This window comes from Cnephaeus nilssonii, assembly GCF_951640355.1.
Source record: "Cnephaeus nilssonii genome assembly, chromosome: X".
NCBI lineage: Eukaryota > Metazoa > Chordata > Mammalia > Chiroptera > Vespertilionidae > Cnephaeus > Cnephaeus nilssonii.
The window spans coordinates 35,396,227-35,410,575 of NC_137071.1; the positions used below are offsets into that span (position 1 = coordinate 35,396,227).

At 39.6% G+C, this 14,349-nt stretch overlaps 1 protein-coding gene across 1 annotated transcript in view; it reads right to left on the reverse strand.

Annotated features, from left to right (window-relative positions):
- ATP7A (ATPase copper transporting alpha) overlaps window positions 1-14,349 on the reverse strand; it is a 204,527-nt gene that overhangs the window by 97,532 nt on the left and 92,646 nt on the right. The window contains exons 3-4 of the mRNA XM_079765248.1: window positions 3,140-3,629; window positions 1,921-2,646 (exon numbers count right to left, since the gene is read on the reverse strand). Coding sequence (XP_079621374.1) covers window positions 1,921-2,646; window positions 3,140-3,629 — 1,216 coding nt within the window. The remainder of the gene's footprint in view (window positions 1-1,920; window positions 2,647-3,139; window positions 3,630-14,349) is intronic.

The following is a 14,349-nucleotide window of genomic DNA, read 5'->3' on the forward strand; positions in this document are numbered from 1 at the left end:
ATAAGATACTGAAGAAAGAAACTGAGAATATATAAATAAGTAGGGGCATATAATTTGTCCATAGATAAGAAAAAATTACATCATTAAAATGTCCATCATACCCAAAGCAATCTACAGATTCAATGCAATTCCTATTAAAATACCAATGGCATACCTCACAGGTTTTGAACAAATATTCCAAACATTTATATGGAACCAAAAAAGACTCCAAATAGCCTCAGCAATCTTGAGAAAAAAAGAATAAAGTTATAGGTATCATACTACCTGATATCAAACTATAGTACAAGGCTATATTAATCAAAACAGCATGGTATTGGCATAAGAACTTCAGATTCTGTTCCATTGACCAAAATAGAAGCCCAGAATAAGTTGACCTTTATGGTCAATTAATATTTGACAAGAGAGGCAAGAGCATACAATGGTATAAAGACAGTCTCTTCAATAAATAGTGTTGGCAAAATTTGACAGATACTTGCAAAAAAATAAACTACACCACCAACTTACACAATACACAAGAATAAATTCAAAATGGATTAAATACTTGAATGTAAGTCACAAAACCATAAAAATCCTAGAAGAAAACATAGGCAGTAAATTTTCAGGCATTTCTTTTAGCAATATTTTTGCAAATATATCTAATCAGGAGAGGGAAACAAAGGAAAATATTTAAAAATGGGACTACATAAAACTTAAAATCTTTTGTACAACAAAAGAAACCATCAACAAAATAAAAAGAAAACCCACTGAATGGGAGAACATATTTGCCAATGATACATCTGATAAGGGGTTAATTTCTAAAATATATAAAGAACTTGTACTACTCAACACCAAGAAGAAAAAACAATTTAAAAAATGGGCAAACAGCATGAATAGACACTTCTTGAAAGAGAACATAGTGATGACCAATATGCATGAAAAAATGCTCAACATCAGAGAGATGCAAATTAAAATCACAATGAGATATCACCTCATACCTGTCAGAATGGCTATCATCAAATCAATGAACAACAAGTGCTGAAGAGTATATGGAGAACAGGGAACTCTTACGTACTACTGGTAAGAATTCAGATTGGTACAGCCACTGAGGAAAACAGTATAGAGTTTCCTCAAACAATTAAAAATGGAACTGCCTTTTGATTCAGTGATTCCACTTCTGGGATTGTCTGATAAAACCTAGAACACTAATTCAAAAGAATATACTAGTATACACCCCTATGTTCATTGCAGCATTATTTACAATAGCCAAGATCTAGAAACAGTCCAGATGATCAGCAGTAGACGAGAGGGTAAAAAACCATGGTACATTTACACAGTGAAATACTAAAAGGAAATCTTACCTTTTGCTACAGCATGGATGGACTCAGACAGTAATAATTTAAGTGAAATAAGTCAGTCAGAGAAAGAAAAATACCATATGATCTCACTTATATGTGGAATCTAATGAACAAAACAAACTGATGAACAAAATAGAAACAGGAGCTTGGATACATGGAACAGACCAGAGAGCTATCAGAGAGGAGGGGGACTGGGCAGGCAGCTGTATGAAAGAAGGTGAAGAGATTAAGCACACAAAAAAGTGTGTGTGTGTGTGTGTGTGTGTGTGTGTGTGTGTGCGCGCGCGCGTGCTTGTGCGCACGCGCGCTGTATATATAAAACATATAGAAACAGACAACAATATGGTGATAGAGGGAAAAGGGGGTGGGAACTAGGTGTGGTAGTCAATGCGGGGAAGGGAATAGGGACAAAAAGAGACTTTGCTTGGGGCAGTGGGCACCCAATGCTGTGTGCAGATGGTGTTTTGTTGAGTTGTACACTTGAAACCTGTTTGATTTTGTAAACCAATGTCACCCCAATAATTCAACAAAAAATAAAATGAATAAATAAATAAATGAAAAATAAAAGAAAAAGGTGATAAATTACCTGACAAGGTAGCATCAAATCCCATGTCTTCTATAGCTTTTCTCAAAGTTTCTGGAGAGGTTAGTAGAGGATCATATTCAACAGTTCCATTGGCATTTGCAAGGGATACTAGTATGGATTTTACACCTGGCTTCTTTGATATGACACCCTCAATAGACTGCACACACGAATTACAAGTCATGCCATCAATGTTTATCACGGTTTCTTGAGTCAGAGGCTGGCTAACTATGTTCAAAGGAATCGTTTGAAGAGATGAGCTGGAGGGAGAGTTTGAGGTACTCTCAGCTCCACTTATAATACTAACTCTATATTGTCCTGGTGATATGGCCTCTATTGCTTTTCTCAGAGTTTCTGGAGTGACTAAGCTTGCATTGTACTTTACTACAGCAGATCTATTCTCTAAAGAAACCACTATGCTGCTTACATATTGGAGTGTAGATAAAGCACTTTCAATATTTGACACACATGATTTACAATGCATGCCATCTATGATGAAAGTGACTGTGGAATCATTGGTATATGATGGACTCCTTTGCTGTGATCCTTCTGAGAATTTGACTGGTGTGTTTTTTAGACGTTCTATGTCAATACTTCCCAATCTGAGGTACTTGGGCTGCTTTTTGACGAATGCTGGAAAGCCCGCAGCTTCAATCTGCTTTTTTATTTCCTCTACTGTGATAAGATGAGGTTGATAAACAACAGTAGCTTCTTGGTTGTCCAAGGAGACTAATTAATAAAGAGAAAAACAATTATTTAATTCAATTATCTCTGGGCTACTTCAGAAAACATTCTGTAGACCAAATCAATACCACACAAAATTGTTTCTCTCTCGTTGTTATTATCCTTTGTTAAAACAATTATTTTCTTTTTCAGAAAATGTTATTGACATATACTAGAAAAAAGTAAAAGATATGACCACTGTATCTATGGTCTCCAAGTTTCTGCATGCCTGAGTAGAAATATTAGTTATTAAGAACTCTGAACTCCATGAATCACCACACCAACTGCCTTTTCTGCTAGTTCAAGACTCATGTAACTTTTAATCATTAGCTTTACTGATATTAATCCTGGGAATACACTGTACCTCAGATTTCAATGAAGCAATAAGCATTCCAGTCCCACAGATTCAAATCCCATGATTAAGAAGAAAGCAGAAAGTTAAAAGGCCAAGCAGAAAACTGAGCCTTACAAAACAAACAAATAACATCATATGTATTACCTTTAATTCGCTGAATACCTTGTAGTTTCCCTATTTTTCCTTCAATGGTGCTAGTGCATGAATGGCAGGTCATCCTTTCCACTTTCATCTTCAGCATGACTTCACCTGCTTGAGCCATACTATAATCTTCACAAGTTCCTGACTTTTTCTCCAGAGTTCCAGTATCTAAACTGAGATCCGGAACTAGCTCTATTATCTGATTGGCATTCACTAAAGAAGGGATTATTGTCACCACTGCAGTTCTTAGCTGAGGGGAAATTTTAATATCTGTGACACCCTTGGTCTTGAGCAATGTACTTTGGATATGGTCCCATGGTGGAGTCGGTGAAGCAATGGCACTTAGAAGCACAGTGTTGGTTAAAACAGGGAGAGGGTTAGGATTGTGAAGAATAGCATCAAAGCCCATGTCATCAATAGCTTCCTGCAGGGTCTTTGGAGTCTGTAGTTTAGGATCATAAATAATAGTTGCAGTTTTTTCTTCCAGTGAAACCTTTGGAGGGAAATTTCAGAAGTCAGTTTAATTAAATTACATGACATAGAACCTAAAAACAATCATTGCACACCACATTTGAAAATGAAACAAATAGTACAATTGAATGGAGTTTCTATACTACTTCTCATCACTACTATTATCTTTGGAAACACAAATGTCTTGTGTACCTATCGGAATGGTAGTTATATGTAGGTGTACATGACTCAGGTACTGATCATACCTTTGAAACATACTTACAGACAAACACACCCTAGACCTACTACCATGACTGTGTGCATCTCTTTGGCTGATATCTTACAAAAATTTATGATGTAGTCACTCACTCTCTCACACACACGTACGCTGGGTTGGAAATCAGAAGATTTGAGTTCCAATATCACTTCTCACCTAGTAGTCCACCATATCCATTAGTTTTACCATCTGAAAAATGGGAAATATGCCCTATTGTCTTCCGGGTTGTTATAAGGATCAGATGAGTAAACAGATAGGAAAGCAGTTCTTTCCGGGTTGTTATAAGGATCAGATGAGTAAACAGATAGGAAAGCAGCGAATAATATAAAAGTAAAAACATTGAACGACTAATATTTACCAAGCACTTATTATATGTGCCAAGAACTGGGATTCTCAGGATACAAAGCTGAGCATGACATAGTCTCAGGAAACAATACTAGAAGAGAGAATAGAGAAAATGGACAGCCATTCATTCCTGAGAATATGACTTCTTAGCAGTGATAATAACACTAAGACAAACAGAAATCAGCAAAGATATATGAGGCAGGGAATTCAGACAAATGGATGCACAAAAGTAGAGAAAGATGACAGGCTGAAGAATTAAGCAACTGCTTTATTATAGGGCCTCTTGTATGCCAATAATAGTTTGAAATTTATCCTATCTATAATAATAAAAACGTAATATGCTAATTAGACCAGACATCCTTCTGGACGACCTTCCAGATGAAGACAGGGCTGCGAAGGAAGCCCAGGTCCTGGGTGCCAGAGGGAAGCCAGTGTCGGCAGCCAAGGGAAGGAAGGCCTACTCTTGCATGAATTTTGTGCATCGGGCCTCTAGTAGGTAATAAAGAGTGATGGAAAAGTTAAGCAGGGGGGTGACATGATCATATTTGCATTTTAGAGAAGAATCATTTTGAAGGCACTGTAGAAGATAATGTTGGGGTGGAGTGGAGTGACATGGGAGAATGGGAGATCAGTTAGGAGGCTACTGTAATTGCAATAATGGTACAACGGAAGTATGAATTAAGGCATGAATGCTGGGGGGTAAAGAGAAAAGGGGCAGTGCCAAGATAAATTTTAGAAGGGCAAGACCTAGAAAGGAGAGTATAGAGGGTAAAGGAGATGACTAGGATGACTTAAAGGTTTCTGGCTTGGGCCAGTGGATATCAGAGGGAGGAGGAAAACTGGACGATGTTAAGAAGTTATAGTGGAGAGGAAAAAAGATGAATTTAGCTTTAGACCTGTTAATTTTGAGTGGCAACAGGGTTTAATGTTCTAAGGGCTGTTAAAATATAGGCACTATTATTATTATTATTGGTTCCTGCTGAAAAGCTTTGTTCCATAAAATAAAAATAACCCCCAAAATATAATTAAAAGTAATTCAGAGTAGGAAATCTAATTTTAAATCAGCTACAATAGTTATATAGTTAAATCTTAAACTTATTTTAATAAATATCATATTTTTATCTCTCCTTTAGCTTCTCCCTCATCATTGATGTTTCTATCTCTCTCTCCCTCTTCCTTCCTCTCTGAAATCAATAAAATATATATTTTTAAAAAGCTTCAGAATAGCCCTAGCCAGTTTGGCTCAGTGTCTAGAGCCTCGGCCTGTGGCCTGAAGGGTTCTGGGGTTCGAATCCAGTCAAGGACACATGCCCAGGTTGCGGGCTTGATCCCCAGTAGGGCGTGTGCAGGAGGCAGTGGATCAATGATTCTCTCTCATCATTGATGTTTCTATCTCTCTCTCCCCCTCCCTCTCGGAAATCAATAAAAATATATATTTTCTCAACACAATGAAAGAGAATTACAGGCCAATATCCCTCATGAACATAGATGCCAAAATCCTCAACAAAACTCTAGCAAATCAGATCCAGCATTACATCAGAAAGATCATACACCATGACCAAGTAGGACTTATCCCGGGGATGCAATGATGGTACAATATCTGCAAATCAATAAATGTGATATATCACATAAACAAATTGAGAGACAAAAATCACATAGTCATATCAATTGATACAGAAAAAGCATTTGACAAAACTCAGCACCCTTTCTTGATAAAAACTCTCAACAAGGTGGGAATAGAAGGATCATACCTCAACATAATAAAAGCTATCTATGACAAACCCACAGCCAACATCATACTCAATGGGCAAAAACAAAAACCATTTCCCCCAAGAACAGGAACAAGACAGGGATGCCCACTCTCACCACTACTGTTCAACATAGTACTGGAAGTACTAGCCATTGCAATCAGACAAGAAGAAGAAATAAAGGCATCCAAATTGGAAAAGAAGAAGTAAATTGTCCTTATTCGCAGATGACATGATACTGTACATAGAAAACCCTAAAGACTCCATCAAAAAATTATTAGATTTAATAAATGAATTCGGCAATGTACCAGGATACAAAATTAATGCCAGGAAATCTATGGCATTTCTATACACCAATAGTGAACTTACAGAAAGAGAGACTAAAAAAGCAATCTCATTTACCATTGCACCAAAAAAATTAAGATACCTAGAATTAAACTTAACTAAGGGGGTAAAAGACCTATATGCGGAAAACTACAGGACACTGAAAAAAGAGATAGAGGAAGACATAAACAGATGGTAGAATATACCGTGTTCATAGATTGGTAGAATCAACATCATTAAAATGTCCATACTAGCCGAAACCGGTTTGGCTCAGAGGATAGAGCATCGGCCTGCGGACTCAAGGGTCCCGGGTTCGATTCTGGTCAGGGGCATGTACCTTGGTTGTGGGCACATCCCCAGTAGGGGGTGTGCAGGAGGCAGCTGATCAATGTTTCTCTCTCATCGATGTTTCTGGCTCTCTATCCCTCTCTCTTCCTCTCTGTAAAAAATCAATAAAAATATTTTTTAAAAAGGTCCATACTACCCAAAGCAATCTATAGATTCAATGCACTCCCCATTAAAATACCAACGGCATATTTCACAGACCTAGAACAAACTCTCCAAAAATTTATCTGGAATTAAAAAAGACCCCAAATAGCTGAAGCAATCCTGAGAAAGAAGAACAAAGTAGGTGGGAATCTCAATACCAGATATCAAGCTGTATTACAAAGCCACTGTTGTCAAAACAGCCTGGTACTGGCACAAGAACAGACATATAGAGCAATGGGATAGAATAGAGAACCCAGAAATCGACCCAAACCACTATGCTCAATTAATATTTGACAAAGGAGGCAAGAACATACAATGGAGTCAAGACAGTCTCTTCAATAAATTGTGTTGGGAAAATTGGACAGATACATGCACAAAATGAAACTAGGTCACCAACTTACACCTTACACAAAAATAAACTCAAAATGGATAAAGGACTTAAACATAAGATGGGAAACCATAAAAATACTAGAGGAATCCAAAGGCAGCAAAATCTCAGACATATGCTAAAGCAATTTCTTCAAAGATACCGCTCCTAGGGCAATGGAAACTAAAGAGAAAATAAACAAATGGGACTATATCAAAATAAAAAGCTTCTGCACAGCCCTAACCGGTTTGGCTCAGTGGATAGAGCATCAGCCTGCGGGCTGAAGGGTCCCAGGTTAGATTCTGGTCAAGGGCATGTACCTTGGTTGCAGGCACATCCCCAATAAGGGGCGTGGAGGAGGCAGCTGGTCGATGTTGCTCTCTGATGGATGTTTTTAACTCTCTATCCCTCTCCCTTCCTCTCTGTAAAAACATCAATAAAACATATTTTTTTAAAAGATTCTTAAAAAAAAAAAAAGCTTCTGCACAGCAAAAGAAACCATCAACAAAACAACAAGCAAGACCACTGCATGGGAGAACGTATTTGCCAATGTTATCACCGATAAGGGTTTAATCTCCAACAGTTACAGGGAACTCATACAACTTAACAAAAGGAAGACAAACAACCCAATCAAAAAATGGGCAACGGACCGAAATAGATACTTTTCGAAAGAAGACAGAAGGAAGGCCAAGAGACATATGAAAACATGCTCAAAGTCACTAATCATCCGAGAGATGCAAATCAAAACAACAATGCGGTACCATCTCACACCTGTCAGAATGGCTATCATCAACAACTCAACAAACAACAAGTGCTGGCGAGGATGTGGAGAAAAAGGAACCCTCATGCATTGCTGGTGGGAATGCAGACTGGTGTAGCCACTGTGGAGAACAGTATGGAGTTTCCTCCAAAAACTAAAAATGGAACTCCCATTTGACCCAGTGATCCCATGTCTAGGAATATATCCCAAGAAACTAAAAACACCAATCACAAAGGACATATGCACCCCTGTGTTCAGAGCAGCACAATTTACAATAGCTAAGATTTGGAAACAGCCTTAGTGCCCCTCAGCAGATGAGTGGGTTAAAAAACTGTGGTACATCTACACAATGGAATACTCCGCTGCGGTAAAAAATGAATTCTTACCATTTGCAACAGCATGGATGGAACTGGAGAGCATTATGCTAAGCGAAATAAGTCAGTCAGAGAAAGATAAATATCACATGATCTCACACATTTATGGAATATAATAAACAACATAAACTGATGAACAAAAACAGATCCAGAGACAGAGAAACATCAATCAGACCGTCAAACCTCCGAGGGAAGGTAGGGGAGGATGGGGGAAGGGGGAGAGATCAACCAAAGGACTTGTATATATGCATATAAGCCTAACCAATGGACACAGACAACGGAGGGGGGGGGGCATGAGTGGGGGGGTGGGGTGCAATGGGGGATAAGGACACATATGTAATACCTTAATCAAAAAAGAAAAAAAAAATTTAAAGCTTCAGAATAGCCACACCACATATAGTTTGGACATTTATTTTGAAAGAGATTCAATATAAACATAGGCACTATAAAATAAAGGCTTTTGTGTCTTTAAAGAGATTCTCTTTTAAACTCTAATATCACCAGCCTGAGGCCAAATGATTTTCTGATTAAGAAAATTACTTTAAAAATCTAAACATTTAAGCTAAAGGGGATTACAGAGACCAGATGAGGGGTGGGGAAAGAGTGACCATAAAGAGGCAGCACAAGGGAGTTTTGGGTGGTGATGGGACTGTGCTATCCTGGTTGTGGTGATAATTAAATGAATCTATATTCTGTTAAAATTCAACAAACTAAAAAAAATTATAGAACTGTACACCAAAAAGAAGTCAATTTTATTGTATGATAATTTTAAAAATATATTAAATAAGATTAAAAATTCAGTTCCTCAGTTTCAATAACCATATTTCAAGTGTTCAATGGCCAATGTAGCTAGTAGCTGCCATACAGGACAGGTTAGATATAGCACATTTCCATCATTGCAGAAAGTTCCATTGGACAGTATCACTCTAGGTACTAATCTTTCTGATAAAGTACTAAAATTTTAAAAAAGGAAGGGGGATTCTTTTCCTTTTAGGATTAAATACATTGTATCTGATATCTATTAAAGAAGACCTGGTTTTGAGATTTTTTAATTTTTTATTTTTTTAATTAAATTTATTGGAGTAACATCAGTTAATATCATTATGTAGGTTTCAGGTATGCAACTTTATAATACTACATCATCTGTATATTTCGTGTGCTCACCACCCAACGTTTAGTCTCCTTCTATCACCACACATTTTTATTGTCACCTTTAAACCCCTTTACCCTCTTCATAATCCTCCCACCCCTTGAGCTAATTTCCCCCCTAACAATGTCAATTTGTTAACATACCCAATTAGAAATTATTCTCAAAACTGATTTTTTAAAAGCAAAATTTACTTTGTCACTAGATGTTTTTCTGCACTTTTTACTGCTTCAGCCTATCTTCTATTGATAAAAAGATGTAAGGAAATAAACTGTATATATAAAATACTATCTAAAAAGTTTTATTACCCTGTTTTTTTCATGCTGCAGATTGGAAAACATTTCCTTATTTAGTAATTTCTATGTGTGTGTTTTAAAACAAGCAACCACACTTACACCCAATAATGTTCCCCTTGTTCCCTTTTCCAGTAATAGCACTCAACTTTTCCTCTGAATGTTAGATATCAAAGAGACTTTTCAAGCCTAAGATCTCAAAGGAAACAAAAACAAGCAAATCCTTTTTTCTATTCAGAGAAAAATTCATGTAATGATTATCACAAAACTGTTCTGGATGCCAAATCCTTGAGCAGGAAGCTAAAACAGCATTTATTTATTCAACAAATATTGACTGCATGCTTATTATATGCCTGGCACTGTGCTAGCTGCTAGGTATACAGTAGTGAACAAAAACAGGTACAGACTCCATAGAGTCAGAAATTGCTTGTAGCAGTCTGATTCTGGTTCTTTCTAGCTCTCCTTTCACATGATCACCACCCACAATAACCACCTCTGCCTATTCCCCACATTGTTCCAAAGTTCAGCTTGTCTTTTTCTCAGAACTTTTCATTAGGGATCAAAGCTGTTATTTTTATTTTCAGAGGAACAATTTTCCCATTATATTAATAGTTCCTTTGAAAATAAACATACAACAGTCTACAAATTATGAATGTGGTTCATAGAAAGGACTCAAGGGGGAGGACTAGTCACTGTATTTAGATGAAGGCAGGAGTGGGAGAGTAGAAAAGAAATTAAATGTTCTCTGTGCCCTCAATAGCATTAATAGTGATACAGAGAATGCTAACTGTCCACACACATTGCAAAGATCCATTATTTTAATGTGTAAGGTGTTCTTTATCTACTGAAATGTCTAAAATATGAAATTCAGGCATAGTATACTTTATCTGCATGTAATTTCTATATAATTTGCATAAATATAGAAAGCCTGTATCAGCTATTCTCAAGCAAAATGAAATCTAGAACTTTGGAGAAATCACCCTAATTTGAACAGCTGCATCATCTTGAGGGACTGGACCAGATAATCCCTTTTAGCTCTAATCCTATATAATAAAAGTCTAACATGCTAAGTGCCCAGTCGTCCATTCAGCCAATCAAAGCATAATATGCTAATGATATGCTAAGGCCGCTCAACCACTCGCTATGACATGCACTGACCTCCAAGAGGCAGACAGTCGATCGGTCAACCAGTCGCTATTATGTGCACTGACCACCAGGGGGCATATGCTCTAACAGGTAGGTTAGCTTGCTGCTGGGGTCCAGCTGATCGGGACTGAGCAAGAGGGGCTAGACACACCCTGAAGCCCTCCCACGGTTCCTCCCCGGCTGGCCAACCTCCTGCATCCCTCCCTGGCCCAGTTGTGCACCAGTGGGGTCTTTCAGCCTGGCCTGTGCCCTCTTGCAATCCAGAACCCTTTGGGGGATGTCAGAGAGCTGGTTTTGGCCCGATCCTGCAGGCCAGGCCGAGGGACCCCACTGGTGCACGAATTCATGCACTGGGCCTCTAGTTTTCTATAAAAGCTAAAAACTATATCACTACCACTTCTTGGGTTGTCATTAGTACATTTCTCTCTTTTGTATTCACTCTCATCCATATATATAAAAGCCTAAGCGACCATTTGACTGTTCGGCCATTCGATCGGTAGCTATGACCCGCACTGACCACCAGGGCGCAGACGCTCAACACACAGGCATGGAAACATGGAACAGATTGATGAATCTCAGAGGGAAGGGGGGAGGGGAGAGAGCAGGAAGAGATTAACCAAAGATCTTATATGCATACTAGAGGCCCAGTGCACGGATCCTGCACCAGTGGGGTCCCTTGGCCTGGCCTGCACCCTCTTGCAATCCAGGACCCCTCAGGGGATGTCAGAGAGCCAGCTGTTGTGGCTCAGTGGTTGAGTGTCAACCCATGAAACAGGAGGTCACAGTTCCATTCCTAGTCAGGGCACATGCCCAGGTTGCAGGCTCGATCCCCAGTAGGTGCCGTGCAGGAAGCAGCTGATCAATGTTTCTCTCTCATTGTTGATGTCTCTCTCTCTCTCTCCCCCTTCCTCTCTCTGAAATCAATAAAAATATTTTTTTAAGAAAAATGATTTAAAGAATACATTTCTTTGGCTTTTTATCAGGATTGACAATTGATATATTCTAAAACTTTCCCATTTTAAAAATCACTTTGGGAAAGGTCCATGGCAAAAGTTTTAGCACACTGAAATTCTTTTATATCCCCCTAGGAATTAATCCTATATAATAAACAGGTAATATGCAAATTGACCTTCACACCTTCACAAGATGGCTGCCTACAACCAGGCCGACAGGGTGGTTAGTGAGGGACAACCAAACAACTGAACAAGCAGGCTGTGTGGGGCGACCAGGCCAGCAGGGGGGTTAGTGAGGGACGACCAAACGATTGAACAGCAGGCTGCATGGGGCGACCAGGCTGGCGAGGGGGGGGGCAGTTGGGGGAAAACAAGGCCAGCAGGGGGGCAGTTGGGGGTGACCAGGCTGGCAGGGGGGGTGCAGTTGGGGGCGACCAGGCCAGCAGGGTGGCAGTTGGGGGCAAATAGGCTGGCAGGAGGGGCAGTGAGGGGCAACTAGGCGGGCAGGGGGGGCAGTTAGGGGCAACCAGGCCAGCAGAGAGGGGCAGTTGGGGGTGGCCAGGCTGGCATGGGGGCAGTAAGGGGTGACCAGGCCAGAAGGGGGGGGCAGTTAGGAGCAACCTGGCCAGCATCAGGGGGCAGTTAGGGGCAACCAGGCCGGCAGAGGGTCAGTTAGGGGCAATCAGGCCGGCATGCAGAGGCAGTGATCAGGCTGGCGGGGGGGGGGGGGGGGGGAGGCAGTTAGGGGTGACCAGGCAGGCAGGGCGGGCAGTAAGAGGCAACCAGGCCAGTGGCGGGGGGACAGTTAAAGGCGACCAGGCTGGCAGCTGGGGGCAGTTAGGGGCAACCAGGACAGCAGGGGGACAGTTAGGGGCGATCAGGCCGGCACGCATAGGCAGTGAGGGTGATCAGGCTGGTGGGGGGGGGGGGGGAAGTTAGGGGCAACCAGGCAGGCAGGCAGGTGAGCGATTAGGAGCCAGCAGTCCAGGATTGTGAGAGGGATGTCCGACTGCCGGTTTAGGCCCGATCCCAGGGATCGAGCCTAAACCAGCAGTCAGACATCCCCCAAGGGGTCCCGGATTGGAGAGGGTGCAGGCTGGGCTGAGGGGACACCCCCGTGCACGAATTTCGTGCACCAGGCCTCTAGTTTATAGTATAAATCATCACAATAAATTCAGATTAGCTTGCTGCAGCACAGTTAGTGTAAAAGTCTTCAGATGATTTAAAGCCGACTTTCTTAGATTTTCATAACAACTTAACATAAAGGTAATCAGAGGCTTCTGAGAGCTTGAAAGGATTCTGTCATTTTACAGAAACTGAAGTTAGAAAAGTGAAATGATTCATCGATTATCTTGAATTTCTAGTGTTTGATTCACCATCTACAATATATTTTTGACTCAACTAAAAACTATTTTAATACATAGTAGGAATCCCATTTATATTATACATATCTCAATACAAATTCTATTGTTGTTTGTTGAAAAAATGTGTGTATATCAAGTAATGCTTTACTTTGATGCTTCAGTATAGAATATTGAAAATTAAAATGTCATAAAGTAAAACATCAAGCTCTATTAACACATACTTTTTGATGAATCTCAATAAAGGGTTAGCCCAAAACCAATATAAAAATTCAAAAACCAACAATTTTAAAATGAAAAAGATACAGAGATTTTGTTAGTCTTTTTAAGGTGTAGCACTGATTTTCATGAATTAAATTATCTGTAAACTGATTGCTTTGTCAGAATTTTAATGCTAATATATTTCCATTTTACTTCAAAAATTATACAACTAATGTATGATTATTCATTATAAAAAATTAAAGTTATAAAAAGGAAATAGTGAAAGTCCCTCTTTACACCATTCCTCCAGTGCTAGATTTTTATTTTGGATTGGACCTTCCTTTGATACTTGCTTTGATACTTCCTTTGATACTTCCTTTGAATAAAGTTCAACTAAACCAGAAACCAGAAACCTAAACCTAGTAACTGATTCTGTATCTCCATGGCTGGATGATTATTACCTAGGAATTTATATGAAGCAAAATTCTTATAGTACCCTAGCACAGTGTTTTTAAAAAAGGAATGTTCAATGCACTGTCATTTGCCTTAGCAAAAGTAAGGAAACAAAAAAAGTTACAAATAAAAAGCAAAAGATTGATCTCTATATGCTCACTTGGAGCAATATCTAAGATGTATTTGCTAAATGAAAAAAGCAAGATGCAGAACAATATGTATAGCATGATTCCATTTATATGAAAAGGGAATATGTGTGTGTGTGTGTGTGTATACACACATACATACATACTATCTAATAAAAGAGTAATATGCAAATTGACCATCACTCCAACACACAAGATGGCTGCCCCCATGTGGTCAAAGATGGGTGCCCCCATGTGGACACAAGATGGCCGCCACATGATGGCCGGCAGGGGAGGGCAGTTGGGCATGACCAGGTCAGCAGGGGAGGGCAGTTGGGGGCAACCAGGCCAGCAAGGGAGGGCAGTTGGGGGGGATCAGGCCTGCAAGGGAGGGCAGTTG